Genomic DNA, 17269 nt, shown 5'->3' with positions numbered 1-17269 from the left:
AGAAACAGTATTTGGTGTATAGCCAAGGCTAGCAGCCCAGGCTCTGAAGAAAGAGGAAGTAGGTCCAAATGTTTTCATTTATTATAAACAAAGGTGCAGAGCCTGGATGCTCAAAAACACACCAACAGACAAAGCTAGGACAGCTGGTGGGACAGCAACCAACAGGGAACATGGAGGTAGGGTTCCTGTCTGGGCCAGAGCTACCATCTAAGCCCCCACCCCTGCTTTGGTTCAGGTAGCCCCTTGGCCCTGGCATCTGTGCTGCCGGGACAAACTTGGTTGCTATAAAGGAGTCAGGTATTCTATGAGGCTGGTGTCAAGGGAAACAGATTATCAGAGGTCAGGTTACCCTCCAGGAACCAGGGATTTCAACCTCACACCAACTATCACACATCTGGAGACAGAAAATAGGCAAAATGTTTGGCTAAAAGTAAAACAAGACACTGCAAGGAGAAACAGGCGCGTGTGGGGGACAGAGGCCCCTTACCTAGTGGCAGGAGCCAGGCAGCAAAGGTAGAAAAGCTTTCTCACTGCAGTCTGAATGTTGAGTGCATGTGGACCTCTACATAGTCCTAGGAAAGACACTGGACAGTCCAGACAGCTGGTGGTGGGCAGATGGGGCTCTGCCTGGTGTGCTTTGACATCGGGACCTGACCCACGCACTGAGCTTCAGCCAGGCCCCTGGTTCTGCCCACCTACCTGCCTCACTGCAAGATGCAGCCAAGCCCTGGGGACAAGCCATGGCCCTGACCAGCAGCTAGCTGGTCACTCCCCAGAGCAGGACATGAATCCACAAAAAAGCTTACTCTCCTAAGTGTGACAGGCCATGTCTGGTCACCTTGGGGTGAACTGGGAAATGCCTCATACCCTAATGTTTCTAATTTACTTGAGATTTCAGAAAGTATAATTCAAGTGAGGAAGAAAACAGGTTGGTCCCAAGCCACACTGGTAAGTGTTGTGCCTGCCTGGTCAGCATCAGGAGTCACAGGGTTAGACAAGGCACATACACCACAGAGAGCAGTAAAGAATTGCATGCCACTCACTCACACATGACAGTCAAATGGCAGCCAGAGAGGTGGGGGCAGGCTCAGGGAGCTGCCTTTGGGGGGTCCATGTAGGCCGGATTGTATGGAGGCTGGCTGGCAGGGTAGGGTGCAGCTGAACCTCCTGAAAGTAAAGAGGGCATAGGTTAGCTGTGGGGACATTGGGCTGCAATGGTAGCAAGTTAGCAGGAAGGGACCCTCGGAACAGAGACATGAGTTGGGGACCATACAGGGTACCCACAGTGGTACTCACCAGCCAAGGTCTCGTGGTAGGCTGGTGGCCCCATGGGCTGGGCCAGGTAGGGTGGTGGGTACTGCGTTGGGTAGGGTGCTGCTGGCATTCCTGGCTGGGGGGGCATGGGGTGGTAGCCCTGGTATGTTGGTCCAGGGTAGCTGGGCGCCACACTTGGAGGCTGAGGGTAAGGGGTATGAACCACGGTGGTGGTTGTGGTGTTGGTCACAACAGCTGCAAAGAGAGTCGTGATTAGTCAAAACCTTATGACCCCCTCGGCCAGGAAAGGCAAGGCCCCTCCACCCCTCCAGCTTAGCCAAAACAGGCTCTTGGTCAGCAACCCTTGCCCTCTCTGGGCTTGGCATGTTCACACAGGGAGGGGCACAGGCGGGCAAGGTGGGGAAGGGCAAGCTTACGGCGTGGTCGGCGGCACATCTTATAGAGACAGCAGCAGGAGCAGGTAAAACATATGATGATGGTGGCGATGAACCCCACAAAGACGGTCAGGCCAATGGCGACAGTCGCTCCAAACCTGCCGAAGAGCTAGTCGTAACCAAGTTTTACTCCTTTTCCATGACCAGCAACCCTCTCTTCACCTTTCCCAGGGGCACTCAGCTCAGCAAGAGGCTCTAAGAAAATCCTCAGTAGTGTGACATAAATCTGTTTCAGCCCAGTTTCCTCATGCTTATCACCTCACACCTGCTCCCCGTATTTGCCTACCCATACACCTGTCCTCTCCTGCCAAACACACAGGGTATGGTTGTCAGGCCTATGCCACAAGCCAGGCAGGAAGGGATCGGAGTCAAAACGGGCTGCCAAGTGGTCAAGAACTACAGCTCCCTACAGGCTGTCGACATCCGGGGCTGCCCCGCGGTTCACTAGCACCGGTCCATCCCAGGGAGAATAAGTGCAGGCAGCAGTACTCTGGAAAACGCTGCCTCGCTGCCAAACCTGGGCACCCACAGAACAGAGGGTGTGTCCTTTGAGAGCAACAGCATAGGCTGGAAATCATTCCCATGACTCCCCAAAGCAGACAAAGCCCCCAATTATCCTCCCATGGCCCCTGAGCCCATGCTGTATTCTAATAAGAGACAAATGTTTGGCAACTATGACAGACACATTGAAAATGTAAACTCCAGAGCATCTGCCCCTCTGAGGTCAGACAGGAAGGATGTAGGTACCACCCCACCCTAAAATGAGGCTTCCAGCTCACAGCCCAGAGGAGCAGAGCAGCAAAGCCTCAGCAGGGCCTCTCGGCCAAGGGACAGACTTAGGGACAGGCCCCCCCACACTGCAGGCTTCCATAACAAGCCCTCACCACGTGTGGCCCAGGACCACGGAACTATAGGTGTCTCCCTGAGCAGTGAGAGGCAGGAAAGGACAAAAACACATTCATACAGTTGGATGCAGTGAAGGCCCAGGGTCTCATGGCCTCTCTATAGAATGCTCTGCTCACCCCATGTTAGCCTCCACCTTCACGCAAGGGGCTCCTGCAGCCCAGGACTTCCCCTCTTTTCATCAGGGCCTACCCAGTTTCAATCTCCTCCCCCTCTCAAAGAAAAGGAAATCGAATCTTCTTGTGAGTCTTTCCCATTCCTGACGTCAGTGGCCGGAAGGACAGACTCACAGGCCCTGTACCACCCACTTAAAGACACAGCATGACTCAAGCACCATCTGCAGCCTCAGCAGCCAGAAAGGCACGAGGAAGGAGGAAGGCTGGAAGGGGAAGCAGAGGCCCCAGGTCACTTTCCCAGCCCTGTATCCTGCCTGTAAACACCGCCCAGCCCAGCCCAGCCCCCCCCAACCCCCACACCCCCAGCTACTCTGCTTGCCTCTCCCACCCCTTGGGCCTGAGCCTGCAGTGGGCAAAGCAGGATCTGCGGGCTCTGGCTGGCACACGAGCAGCTGATCTCCATGTTCCTCCTCTCCCACTAACTGCTCCCAAGTTTGTACATGACCAGGCCAGGTCTGATCATGTTTCCCTGGTTCCAACGCCAAAGGCTCCCCCAGCCCCTGAAATCACAGGATATTATTTTATAATCATTAGTGACACGGTATGTACCTACCTTTCTGTGGGTGTGTGTAAGTATAGTTAACAACTAAAATCTAGCATTTGTCTAACCTTAAAACTTACAAAAAAGCCAATTTCAGCTGGGCGTTGGTGGTACACACCTTTAATCCCAGCACTCGGGAGGCAGAGGCAGGCGGATCTCTGTGAGTTTGAGACCAGTCTGGTCTATAAGAACTAGTTCCAGGACAGGCTCAAAAGCTAAACAGAGAAACCCTGTCTCAAAAAAACAAAACAAAACAAAAAGCCAACTTCAATCTTTTTTTTTTTTGGTTTTTCCAGACAGGGTTTCTCCGTGGCTTTGGAGGCTATCCTGGAACTCGCTCTGTAGAACAAGCTGGCCTCGAACTCACAGAGATCTGCCTGCCTATGCCTCCCGAGTGCTGGGGTTAAAGGCGTGCGCCACCACCGGCTCCAATTTCAATCTTTAATTAAAGATTCTAGCCAGGTGTGCTAGCACACAGGTAATACTTGAATTCAGGAGTCTGTTGAGGCAGGAGGATTATGACTTGTGGGCAAGCCTGAGCTATATCAAGAATCCTAGTTAGGCCTGGACTATATTGAGAAGCCCTGTCCCCCAAAAGCTTAACAAAAAAAATTAGATAAAACTCCTTTGCAGAACCCACCAAAGTCAAGTGGGGCGAAGACTCACCCTCCCTCTGTCTCTGCTCTGGCCAGCTCACCATGTACCAAGCTGTGTTCTCAGGGTCTTCCTGCCTGGTGGGCCCCTCTTCCCATAACCCTCATTCCCAGCTGAGAGTCCCTGTTCAATTCTCAGACCTCAGCTCGGGCCTCACTTCTGAGGGGATACATTCTTCAACCTGAAAACACCACGCTCCTCGGCTCCTATAGAATTAAAGTCCTGTCCACTCACGTGGCTTAGTGGGCCAGGTGTGGTGCCTGCCTGGCACAGACAGGTATAAAATATCTGAGTTTAAGGCTAGCCTGGTCTATGTCTGAGCTCCAGGCCAGACAGGGCTACATAGTGAGATCCTGTGTCAAAAAACAAGGAGAGACAGAGACAGAGACAGACAGAGACAGAGAGAGACAGAGAGAGCAGAGTGGACACATCATATACAGGGTGTGACACTCAGAGCTTGGCAGGAGTGTGCTCTTGCAGACCCCTGTTCTGACCTGAGACTCAGGTGAGAACCAAAGAGGATGGCCAAGGGTGGGAAACGAGGGCAGAGTTTACAGATCTCAGGCCCCAGCATCTTTCCTCTGGGGGCTTCTCTGGGGTCCCAAGCCATGGCCAGACAGCAGGGATTGAGCCCCTATCATGGAATCCACTCTGTGGACAAAGTACCCTCAGCCAGAGAGGCAGCACACAGGTGTCCAATGGAGTGTCTCCTAAGAAGGCTCCCAAGAGAAGTGTCACGACAGCCCTGTCCCTCAACCTCCTCTGCTGTGCACAATTCTGGGGCTCCGAAGAATAGGAGAAAAAGAAATCCCATCAACCCATTCCTCCTCTTAGTGCTCCCCCACCCCTACTTCTAGCCGCTACCACCAGGGTCAAAAAAGCCTTTCCGCATACTGTCAGCCCCTGCCAAGCATGCCATGCTGGTGTGGGGTGCCAGCCCTCCTCAGTGTAGCCCACAGTGCCTGGGACCAGCTGCCTTCTTGCCCTGAAGCCCGGTCCTCCACCCGGTCCTCCCCCTTGACTTCCCTGACACTGGTCCTCAGAAACTGCTGTCCCTTAGGTCCCATCCTCCACACACTCATTCTTCTCACCTAAAGCTTCAAGACAGGGCCCCTCCTCCCCAGTCTACCCAGCATCCCTACAGAGGCCTGCCCCTCTGTCTGCAGATTCTCTTCTCTTGCTCCTTGCTGGCAGGCAGCTGCTCAGCACCAACAGCCCTCCTCCCTCCTAACCTCCCAACACCCCTGGCCAGGAAGTCAGAGCCACTCCCAAGGGCTATGTTGACGCATGTGTTCTGTTCCTCAGAGACTTGCTTTAGGGCCTTCGATGGTGCTCATGCCTATAATTCCTGCAATCAGGAAGCTGAGTCAGGAGGATGACAAATTCCAAGCCAGCCCAAATGATATAGTTCCAGGCTAGCCTGGGCTACAGAGCAAGAAGCTGTTCCAAAACAAATAAACAAAAATGCAGGAGCTACAGCTCAGTTGACAGAGTGCTTGCCTGTGTAAGAGATAAATTATTCTGGCCCATTTTTAGGATGCTTTGTGCTTAGGGTGCAGGGGGGTGTGAGGCCTCACCCCAGGCTGGCAGCTGGCCTGCTAGTCTCAGAACTCTGAGACTTGGAAAGGTGCAAGCATTAGCTTTGTGACAAGTCCCAGATACTTACTAGATAAGGCTTTACATTCTGAACTGACAGGATAGGGAATCCCGGAAGGGGGATATGCTAGGGGAGCTGGAGACTACACCATACCAGTCATTTTAGCCTTTTCTCTCTGCAGAATCATATACTAGAAACTGTTTTACTACCGGGCGTTGGTGGCGCACGCCTTTAATCCCAGCACTCGGGAGGCAGAGGCAGGCGGATCTCTGTAAGTTCGAGACCAGCCTGGACTACCAAGCGAGTTCCAGGACAGCCTCCAAAGCCACAGAGAAACCCTGTCTCGAAAAACCAAAAATAAATAAATAAATAAATAAATAAATAAAGTAAGGGTCTTGTTTCTCATGTCTACCACGCAGGAGGCCCTGGGTGATGAACACCTGTAATTCAAGCACAGGGGAGGATCAGGAGTTCAAGGTCATCCTCAGCTACATACCAAGTTCATGGTTAGCTTGGACTATAAGAGACTTTGTCTCAGGAAGGAAGGGAGGAAGAAAATGAAGAAAGAAAGTTAGGGCAGGAGCCTGGCCAACAAGTTGAGGGCTAGGAGAGTGAGGGGCCTCTTCGAGTGTGGGGAGGAGAGTTCTGGTTGCACTCCTCCTTCATGGAGGGCTCCCCCTGATCCTGAGACCCAGGCGACAGCACAGTGACTATGACTGTCTCCACGAGCCTTCACGTAACGACTGAGGCACTTCTGCTGTCTCGGCACCTTGACTCAACCCTGTCACACCGTCAACATGGTCATTATCGTCCCACTGCCATCGGCCACCTGACTGCCACTGCCCCATTGCCTCACATCACCGAAGTCTCCACGAAATGCCACTTCCATCACCAGGTCAACACGGACCCCACACCTGAACCTTCAACCATCCGGTCCCAACCAGGTACCACCATCATCTCCCTCTCCAGAACACAGAGGAAACCCAGCTCCCTGGAGATCCAAAGGTCCCAGTGGTCACAACATCACTGGGAGACCATCCCAATGATTCTGTGCCATTTTTAGTATGCAGAGGCTACCCCCAAGGCCACCTGAGCCCTTGCCACTTCTGCCAGGAAAGGCTTTATTTACCCTGACACGGTGTCAGTGTCAAAACTGGATCGAAATCTCAGTGCGGAACCCAGCTGCTCCAGTGTCTCGGGGTGGGTGGAAAATCTGGTAACAGAAAAGAGAAAACGTCTGAGGAACACTCTGGATAGCCACAGCACACCGCCTCAAGGCACACACGACATTCCAAGAATGGACGGGGCACATACCCGGATCCGTTCACTCTTCTCCGACACACCAAAGGCAGTCTCCAGGGTACAGTGCCCATGAGGCCAGGAAACAGCATATCTCATACTTAAGATCTGCAACATACATGCCCCTAACCACAACAGGATGGAGACAGAAACTAAGAGCAGAGGGCTGCACTGCCACAAAGTTAAAAAATAAATGCAGGGACCCTGGTCTACAGAGCGAGTTCCAGGACAGCCTCCAAAACAATGCAGAGAAACCCTGTCTCGAAAAAACCAAAAATAAAAAATAAAAAAATAAAAAAATAAATGCAGGGGAAAAAAGACCACCACCAACTCTTTCCATTGTAGACTGAGGCAGGAGGATCACAAGATTGAAGCCAGCCTGGATTGCATGACAAGATGTTTTCTGAGGAGGAAGAAAAGGAAGGGAGGAAATGGGAGAAAGGAGGGGAGGAAAGAGAGGTAAGCAGACACACAGAGAAGTGTTATACAGAACGGAATGAAAATACTATAGGTCAAAATTCACAGGACCATGGTGTCAAGTACCTGCAAGCCCCGTGATCAGGAAGCAGACAGGAGAATCAGGAGTTAGGGTTAGCCTGTGCTGCAGGAGACCCCATCCCAAACAAAACAGACCATAGTCATGAAACAGCTAAACCAGTTCGTAGACGGAAATGAACTTCGTTACTACAATATATCAAGGACAAAAAATAAGTGAGCCACAGCTGGGTATGGTGACGCATAATCCCAGCACCCCAGAGGCTGAGGCAGAGGGCTGTCTAAAATTCAAACTCCTTTTAGGCTACAGACTATGACCCTGTTGGGGGGGAGGGGAGCAAGCTAAGCAAAGTAATACAAGCTTAGAATCCTAGCACACAGAGGAGAGAAAATCAGAATTCAAGACTATCCTTGGCTACTTAGCAAGTTCAAAGACAGCCTGAACTAGGCTATAGCAGACCATTTCAAAAATCAAAAACAAAACAAACAAAAATCTACAAATGCACACACACACACACACACACACACACACACACACTGATATACGCGGGAGGCCTGCCCTTTTCTGAAGAGAAAGGAAGAGGGGGTGGGGGGGGAGGGGATGTTGTGTGAAGAAAATAATTGGGCTGGAAAAAAATAATCACTAAAAATCAAAACACAGAAATAAGCACATAATATATAATTAAAAACCTGTGTAAAATTCTTTTTTATAAATGATTTATTTGTCCTATGTGCATTGGTGTTTTGCTTACATACAGGTCTGTGTGAGGGTATTGGATTCCTTGGAACTAGAGTGACAGACAGTTGTGAGCTGCCAGGTGGGTGCTGGGAATTGAACAGGAAACGGTACTCTTAACCACTAAGCCATCTCTCCAGTCCCAAGATTGATTTTGTTTAAGATTTATTTATTATGTATATAGCACTCTGCCAGCATGTGTCCCTGCAGGTCATAAGGCACCAACTCTCACAGATGGTTGTGAGCCACCACGTGATAGCTGGGAATTGAACCTGGGTCCTCTGGAAGAGCAGTCAGTGCTCTTAACCACTGAGCCATCTCTCCAGCCTCCCAAAATTAATTCAAGAAAAAAAAGAATAAGAGGCAGGCGGATCTCTGTGAGTTCCAGGACAAGCTCCAAAACAATACAGAGAAACCCTGTCTTGAAAAAACAAAAGAAAGAATAAAGAAAGAGAAGACAGGTTTTATTCTATAGCCTAGAATGGCCTTGAACTCCAAATCATCCTCAGGCTCCCTGTGTAGGCGTGCACCTGTACCCCTGACTTCTCTCTCTTTTTTTTTTTTTTTTGGTTTTTCGAGGCAGGGTTTCTCTGTATTGTTTTGGAGGCTGTCCTGGAACTCACTTTGTAGACCAGGCTGGCCTCGAACTCACAGAGATCCGCCTGCCTCTGTCTCCTGAGTGCTGGGATTAAAGGCGTGCGCCACCAACGCCTGGCCCCCTGACTTCTCTTGAGTTTTGCTGTTTTCTTCCAGTGCCATGTTTGTGTAGTGCCTGCGGAGGCCAGAAGGGGGCACTGGCCCTCTAGGACTGGAGTTACAGACAGTTGAATTTCCATATGAGTACTGAAAATTGAACCCAGGTCCTCTGGAAGAGCAGCCAATGCCCTTAACTACCGAGTCATCTCTCCAGCCCACTTCCTTTCTTTTAAAGCAGAACAAATGAAATTTATTAAGGGATCCAGGAGGTGGTGGTGCACGCCTTTAATCCCAGCACCCAGGAGGCAGAGGCAGGCAGATCTCTGTGAGTTCGAGGCCAGCCTGGTCTACAGAGAAAGTTCCAGGACAGCCAGGGATACACAGAGAAACCCTGTCTCAAAAAAACAAAAAAAAAAGAACAAAAAATGTCCACAGAGCCATAAGCATGAAGCTAGCAGACACTGATACCAAATGACAAGACACACTGTGGGGAGGGTTGTTTTTTAAAATGTATTTATTATGTAGTGTTCTGCATGCATCTATGCCTACAGACCAGAAGAGGGCACCATTACAGATGGTTGTGAGCCACCATGTGTGGTTGCTGGACCTCTGAAAGTGCTCTTAAACCTCATCTCTCCAGTCCAACAAAACACACTGTTTAAAGAATACACAGGGGCCAGTGAGATATCTGTAGAGGCCACACAGAGAAACCCTCTCTCAGAAATCTAAAAAAGAATAAGCAATAAACACTGGGACTAGCAGAGCCGCGGATGGGCCAAGGAGATGGCTCAGATAGCAAAGACACTTGCTGACAGTTAACGCACGCACGTACCAAAAGTAGTAAGTAAAATGTAATAAAAAGAATTAACTGAAATTACCAGGAAGAACTTAGAGAGATTAAAGACTGAGCAACTTTAAGTACCCTAGAAAGACAGTTGAAGAGATTTCTAAGCAATTGTGAGAACACCGTGACTCCCCTGACTGTGTATGGGAGATGTAAGAGAGAACAGAATCAAAGATGGGTCACAGAGGAAGAAATCAAAACTTCAAGAAAAAATGAAGGCGGGGAGTGTAGCTCAGTGGTTCTGTTATCTTAGCTCAGAGGTTTGATCGCCAGCAGAATGAATGAATAAATAAATAAATATAAAAAAAGACGTGGAAAATTCTCAGCCTATTTATATTGCAGGCAAGAAAACTGCAGTCCCAAACCCACCTGATACGGAGATTAGAACGGGTGTACACCAGGTTAGCCCAGCAGAAATGCAGCAACTGAAAGAGGCAGCGACAAGAATCTGAAGGGATTCTGCAGGACTCAGCTCCCACAGGACCTGACCATAGTGCTACGCCATTGTTCACCACTCTCCAAGACAAAGAAAAGACCTCAGACAATCTGGGTCCTGTGGAAGCTGCATGGCCATCCCAGTTAGCTCCGACTGGGTTCTCTGTACTGTTTTGGAGACTGTCCTGGAACTCGCTTGGTAGACCAAGCTAGTCTCGAACTCACAGAGATCCGCCTGCCTCTGCCTCCTGAGTGCTGGGACTAAAGGCGTGCGCCACCACACAGCTTATTTTACATTTAGTATGCACACACATGCAATCAGAGGTCAAGTCTTTCCTTTCACAATGTGGGTCCCAGGGATTGAACTCAGGTTGTCAGGCTTGGTGGCAAGCACCTTTACCCACTGAATCATGTCAACAGCCCCATATAAAATATTACTTTAGGAGCTGGACCAATGGCTTAGCAGGTTAGAGCACTGGCTGCTCTAACAGAGGATCTGGGTTCAGTTCCCATCACCCGCATGGCAGCTCACAGCTGTCTGTAACTCCAGTTCCAGGGGGTCCAATGATGCCTTCTCCTGACTTCCACAAACACCGGGTGTGCAGGTGGCAGACATATATGCAGGCAAAACACCCACACAGAAAAAACAAAAAAGAGATACATGCTACTTACCATATTAATAGAATAAAAACAGAAAGCTCGGGACCATCTCTGAAAACAGCAGGAGAGCATCTCGAAAAATTCAAACCCCTCCATCATTAAAACTTCAGGGAAAAAGCCGGGCGTTGGTGGCGCACGCCTTTAATCCCAGCACTCGGGAGGCAGAGGCAGGCGGATCTCTGTAAGTTCGAGACCAGCCTGGACTACCAAGCGAGTTCCAGGATAGCCTCCAAAGCCACAGAGAAACCCTGTCTCAAAAAACCAAAAAAAAAAAAAAAAAAAAAAAAAACTTCAGGGAAAGTAGGACTAATAAGGAACTTCCTCCACATAAAAGAGGACACCTCCAAAAAGGCAGCATTTTACTTCTAAAATTGGAAATAAAACATGGGTGTAAGGCTGGGGGGATGGCTAGGCACTTATGAGCACCAGCTCCTCATGCAGAGGATGGAATTCTGTTCCTAACACCCACATGGCAGCTTGTAACTACCTGTGACTTCATTTCCAGAGGACGTGACACCCTCTTCTGGCCTCTGAGGGTACTGCATACACACGGTATACACACATACATACATACACACACACACACAGAGGCAAACACAAATACACATAAAAGTAAAAAAAATTTAAAAACATGGGTACCTACATCGCATCAATGCAATAGGCAAGAAAAAAATAAAGTAATAAAGTTGTAAAGGAAGTAAAATAAAGAGAATAAAACCAAACCAAAATAATATAAGAAATTTAAAATTTGAAAGTAAAAAACAAGAGACTAACAGAAAGCTAAACAAAATGTCAAATATAATTTTATAATATTACATTACATTTGATGGCCATTTTTGAGGTGCTAATGTGCGTTTATTTGGAACTAAATGGCTATGGGACCGGACAGGATAGAAACTTCCGTCTACACAGAACCCAGGGCTCAGTGCACTACTGAGCTACATTCTACGTGATCTATGACATCTAAATGGAATAAATGCACCTGACTTTTAAAAAAAAATAGTATAAGCTAGGTTTAATGCATGCACCCATAACATCAACTATTTAGTAATCTGAGATGGGGAGGTTGTTTGAAACCAATCTGGGCAACATAGCAAGATCTTGTATCAAGAAAAAAATGTGGCCGGGCAGTGGTGGCTCACACCTTTAATCCCAGCACTCGGGAGGCAGAGGCAGGCGGATCTCTGTGAGTTCGAGGCCGGGCTGGACCGACAGCCTCCAAAACAATACAGAGAAACCCTGTCTCGTAAAAACCAAAAAAAAAAAAAATGTGGGCTGGAGAGATGGCTCAGCAGTTAAGAGCACTGACTGTTCTTCCAAAGGTCCTGAGTTCAATTCCCAGCAACCACATGGTGGCTCACAACCACCTTGAATGAGCTCTGATGCCCTCTTCTGGCATGCAGGCAGAAGATTGTATACATAATAAATAAATAAAATATTTTTTTATTTTTTATTTTTTGTTTTTTTTCGAGACAGGGTTTCTCTGTAGCTTTGGAGGCTGTCCTGGAACTCACTTTGTAGAGCAGGCTGGCCTCGAACTCACAGAGATCCACCTGCCTCTGCCTCCCGAGTGCTGGGATTAAAGGCGTGTGCCACCAATGCCCAGCAATAAAATAATTTTTAAAAAAAGAAAAAATGTAAAAAAAGGGTAAGAGCCCTGGCTGCTCTCGCAGAGGAACCGGGTTTGATTCTCAGCACCCACGAGGTGGCTCACGATGTGGACTCTGGTCCCGGGGACTCTGGGTTGGAGGCACTACACGCACATGATGCACAGAAATCACACGGGCAAAACACCCACACACACAAGACTTCTTCAACATCCAGACATGAGGTGGAGGTAGAGTTAGGGTGTAGGGTGCTTGCCTAGCATGCACAAGGTCCTGGGTTCAACCCTCGGCCCTGCATAACACCAGGTGCATTAGTGCACACCTATAATTCTAGCACTTGGGAGGCAGAAACAAAAGAATCACAAGTTCTTGGCTACATACAGCATTCAAAACCAGCTTGGGCTGTATGCAACCCTATCTTAAAATAAGTTTTTAGCCGGGCGTTGGTGGCGCACGAAACCCTGTGTCGTAAAAACCAAAAAAAAAATAATAATAATAAGTTTTTAAGTCAGGCATTGTTGTTGCACACCTTTAATCTCAGCATTGGAGGGAACATGCAGAAACAGGTGGATCTCTGAGTTCGAGGCCAGCCTGGTCTACAGAGAGAATTCCAGGGCAGCCAGAATTACACAAAGAAACCCTGTCTCTAAACAATAACAACAAAAGTTTTTTTTAAGTAATAAAATTGGGGGGCTGGTGAGATGGCTCAGCAGTTAAAAGCACTGACTGTTCTTCCAGAGGTCCTGAGTTCAATTCCCGGCAACCACATAGTGGCTCACAACCACCTTGAATGAGATCTCGTGCCCTCCGCTGGCATGCAGGCAGAAGACCGTATACACAATAAATAAATAAAATATTAAAGAAATAAAATTGGGGTGGAGAGATGGCTCAGCAGCTAAGAGCACTGACCTGGGTTCAATCCCCAGCACCCACATGGCAGCTCAACAACTGTCTGTAGCTCCAGTTCCAGGGACCCAACACCCTCACACAGACATACATGCAGGCAAAACAACAATGAATATAAAATAAAAATAAGTTTTTAAAGAAAATAAAAAAATAAAAATTAACATAATGAAAAAAATTAAATACAATATCTCAAAGTCAAGTGTGGTGACACACACCTTTAAATCCAGCACTCAAATGAAGCTTTCATAATTAATAAGTCTCAGTGTCATTAATGGGGGTTGGCTGTCCCAAAGAAAGCCCGACAAAAAAGACCTACTACAGACAACTGCCTTATTAACACTGTGTTAGCTCAAAGAGTGAGGGCATTCATTGGAACATCTCTCAAAGTGCCCACAAAACAATACCGGCTTTTTAGGAATACAAACAAAAGAATATACCTCAAACACAGTAGACTAGGATGCTCGTGGGATGGGTGGGGAACAGAATGCCATCAGAGACTAAAGTGAACACAGATGGTGTGGTCTGGCCTTGTGCAAAACAATGATGACAACGTGCTATGAACTAAGTGTGACCTCTAAAATTATAAATCTGTGGCCAAGCACATCTTGGTCCTCACCAGTGACAACCGTCTAATATCAAAGATGGCATACAAACAGGTAAGCTCTGCCTGGAGGACGCAGCCCAGCTCACTCTGGGCACACATCCACGCCCTGTGCCTTGCATAGCACAGGTAACCACAGCGCAGACACAGTGTGGGGGCACTCTCACTCTCATAGCCAGGTGCCCACCCTGAGGACCTGTGGTCAGAGTACACGCCTAGAGCCAAAGCCAGCTGAGGCCACTGGGCCCAGTCCAAGGCTTGAGGACAGGGCGGTGAGGCAGAGTGGAGTAGCTCTAGGTAGCTCTCGAACAGGGCTCCTCACACACCGGCTCAGTGCCAGAGGGGCGGGGCACTCTCCAGGGGATGGATGCCTTCCCGCGTCCTCTGCTCCCCTCCTGGCACCCACCTGGCCTCTGGCTCAGTGCACAAATTCTCATCCCACCGGACTTTCTTCAGCACATCAGAGCAGCAATACTGGCTGGAACAGGAACCGCAGCAGAAATCAGGGCAGGACGCTGGGATCAGGTTGTCTTCGCCAGCAGGCCTGCACAGCTCACCCTGGGCTGAAGCAGAAACACTGTCCCCCTGTGTCCCGTAGCCCAGGTCCCATCCGTACCCCGCCAATGACGGTGACCACCCCTCCTACCAAGCCTCTGCTCTCTCCTCGAGGCCACGGCAAGGTGCTCTAAAAGATGCCCACCATCCCTTGGCCGCCTGTTGGTTTCCTGGTAGAAGGCTGACTTTTCTACTCATGAGTCTGACTGGGCTACTTGCTGCTCTCAGAATTCCCTACTTTCAGATCAAGACCTCAAGACTGCAAAGGCCTGAGGTGATAACCGTTCCCACCTCAACACACACCGTCCCTGCCTGTCTCCCACCTGCGACTCCACGCCTCCTTCAAGGTCTTACTCCAGGCCTCCTCCCAGAAGCTGCCAAACCTTTAAGCTGTGCAGCTGAAGAGAACACACCTAGCACCTGCAGGCACAGGGCTGCCCAATATTTATTCCTCATGACCTCCATAGCAGCCTCACCTGCTGGGCACAAATGAGGGGCGAGGCCTAAGCCTCATAGAACACCCCCCCAACAGCAGGCTGAACCCTAACCAATGCACAATGACATCCCCACATAAGCATCCGTAAAGCACTTGTCCCTAGGCTAGGCATACAGCAGGCATTAGAAAAGTCTTGATCTCTCAGTAGCATCCGGGAACCATCACAAATCTCAACAAACAAGGTAATGTTGAGAGGTGTGGAGAAGGGCAAAGGGCTTTGGCTACCCACAAGCTTTACCTGTGTGTCCTTAGGCTACACTAGCAAACCTGGAGCCCCCCCCCCCATGAAACACCCAGAGCATCAAGGCTCATCAGACAACTTCTGCGGACAATTGCTTAAGTGTCAGCCTAGATGCAGCCCTGGTCCAGCCAGATCAGTAACTGAGCATGCTCCCTGGGGCTGGCAGAATGAGACTCTAAGAAAAGATAACTTGGAGGGTAAGGAGGGCTTCATTTTTGTTGTTTTGTTCTGGTAGCACCAAGCAGAACCTTGCTCTGGGCAAAAATGTAGAATGGGTATTTCTGACCATTGCAGGCCACCTGCAAGTGAGTTCAGTTACAGCCACCAGCCAGGCCGTGCCTCTGAGCCAGGAGCAACAGCTTACACCACTGGGACTTTCCCTTTTGCTTTTAGGGCAGGGTCTTGCTATGTAGCCCTGGCTGGCCTCAAACTCACAGGGCTCCTCCTGCCTCTGCCTCTGGAGTGTTGAGACTAAATACAAGTATCTTCTGATGCCCACACCAGTGGGTCTTTCAGGCTGGGTCCCAGGTACAAATGCTATTCAGAACTCCAGACACAGAGCACGGCTCTCTAGACTGGAGACCCATAGGCTCACTCCAGGGGTAGGCTGGTCCTCCCATGTCAGCCTTCAGGAAACACAGCCCCTTTCCTCCAGGAAGCCACCCATCCCAGCAGTCATTAGCTTCCCCTGACTGGGCAGAGAGTTGTTCCAATTCCCATCACAATAGGCCCCCAGCCTACCCTCCTAAGCTTGTGAGTCATTCCTCTGGGATGGCAAGGGAAAGCGGTGTCTCCTCCCCAGGAGAGGCCAGCCTCAGGGCCCAGCTTCTCCAGAACACTAGGGCTGCAGAGGCAGTGGATGGAGGGCTGCCAGCCAGGAAGCAAGCTGCTAGGCACAACCTCTGCAGGAGGGGCCAGGCAGCCCCGAGGCCCCACCTGGAGCTAACCCTAGGCGTGGAATCCTGCTCCAGCCCCTGGAACATGTAGGGCCTCTCCACCATGAAGAACACAACAAAGGTGGCAGTTTTCCGGGACAGTGCCAGTTCAGGAAGGAAGGGGTGACGGGATGAAGTCAGTGGTGGGGTTCGCAGACGCCCCCTGGGTTATCAGGGGGTCAAGTCGCAGCACTCCGGGGCTGGCACTGTCTGGCTCGTTCCATAGACAGCTAGGGGAAGTGTCTGACCCTACCCGGTCCCTGGGCAGCTCACACCGCCCCCTCCTCCCAGGCTCACCACCCGGAGGCGGCGGCAGCACCAGCAGCAGCAACAACAGGGTCCGCGGAGAGGCCACCGGCACAGCCATGGCGAGACAGACAGACGGACGAGCAGACGGACCAGGCACAGGGCCGCGATGCCGCCGCAACCTCAGCGACCCGCGCGGCCCCAGCCTCCTTGCCCCGCCCCGGCCGGTTCCCGGAACCCCCGCCCCAGAGGGGAGGAGGTGAGGGAGAGGGAAGAGGTGGGAGGGAAGGGAAGAGGTGGGAGGGGAGAGGTGGGAGGGAAGCGGAGCGGCCGCCCCTCCCAGCCTGGCCGCTGCTCTCACGACCCCGTCGGTGAAAACTTGAGACAGGTTTCCCAGACGCAGAAGGAGGGGTCGGTACACCCAAATGGCTTTGTGCTCACGGGACACTTTTGTGGGGAGACCCCCTTGCAGTTGACTTAGGGGCGGGGAGAGGATCTCCGTGGCAACGTTATCCCAACACTTGAGCGCCAACTGTGTGCGGCTGGCACTTGGGTCCCAACTTTGCCCTCAGGGAAGCTGCGATTTTCTCCTGCCTCAATGGACCCTCGCGCAGGTCCACCTGGGGACCATACGGAGTGATGCGGGGGACAGTACTCAACACATTCAAGTTCCTTCTAACAGATTTCCAGGACCTCCATCCCACAGTGACCCAGACTCCCAGCTCAGGCAGCTGCTCACTCGCCCAGGGGGCCTATCCTGAGGGTAAGAACTAATAGCTCCCAGGGCACATACGGGGCTCCTCCTGACAAAATTCTGACAGGCTGCCTCTTCCCCTCAGTGTGGGGCAAAGTTCCTAGCACGGCCAGGAAAGTGGGGTATGGTGTTCTTGGACTGCCTAGCACGTGGAACGGCTAGGGTTGTCTACTCAAGGCTGAG

The 17269-nt window shown here is 50.4% G+C and overlaps 1 protein-coding gene across 3 annotated transcripts; it reads right to left on the bottom strand.

Annotated features, from left to right (window-relative positions):
- Nucleotides 1-63: 63 nt before the first annotated feature.
- Nucleotides 64-16556, bottom strand: Shisa5 (shisa family member 5). Of its 3 annotated transcripts, XM_005075075.4 has the most exons (6): nt 16384-16556; nt 14266-14422; nt 6710-6793; nt 1692-1807; nt 1297-1509; nt 64-1167 (listed from the first exon to the last, which is right to left on the bottom strand). In XM_005075075.4, exons 1-6 carry the CDS (start codon nt 16451-16453, stop codon nt 1088-1090), a joined length of 720 nt encoding a protein of 239 aa, XP_005075132.1. In that variant the 5' UTR covers nt 16454-16556; the 3' UTR covers nt 64-1087. The 3 variants fall into 3 exon arrangements, with proteins under 3 accessions (XP_005075132.1, XP_040595766.1, XP_021085666.1); XM_040739832.1 differs by lacking the exons at nt 14266-14422; nt 16384-16556 and adding an exon at nt 6895-7025; XM_021230007.2 differs by lacking the exons at nt 6710-6793; nt 14266-14422; nt 16384-16556 and adding an exon at nt 2732-2883.
- Between the last annotated feature and the right edge of the window lie 713 nt (nt 16557-17269).

Source organism: Mesocricetus auratus, unplaced genomic scaffold (assembly GCF_017639785.1).
Source record: "Mesocricetus auratus isolate SY011 unplaced genomic scaffold, BCM_Maur_2.0 Super-Scaffold_100691, whole genome shotgun sequence".
Classification (NCBI taxonomy): Eukaryota; Metazoa; Chordata; class Mammalia; order Rodentia; family Cricetidae; genus Mesocricetus; species Mesocricetus auratus.
The sequence above is the reverse complement of the archived record's forward strand: the minus strand, read 5'-3'. Positions and strand labels throughout refer to the sequence as shown.

What these genes read in the sequence shown, in the direction of transcription:
- Shisa5 (XM_005075075.4), bottom strand. Translation starts at nt 16,453, where the DNA reads ATGGCTGTGCCGGTGGCCTCTCCGCGGACCCTGTTGTTGCTGCTGCTG. An exon ending in GCTGCCGCCGCCTCCGGGTG is followed by an intron (nt 14,423 to 16,383) that starts GTGAGCCTGGGA and finishes TTTCTGCTTCAG; the next exon opens with CCCAGGGTGAGCTGTGCAGG. An exon ending in CTACCACGAGACCTTGGCTG is followed by an intron (nt 1,168 to 1,296) that starts GTGAGTACCACT and finishes CTTTACTTTCAG; the next exon opens with GAGGTTCAGCTGCACCCTAC.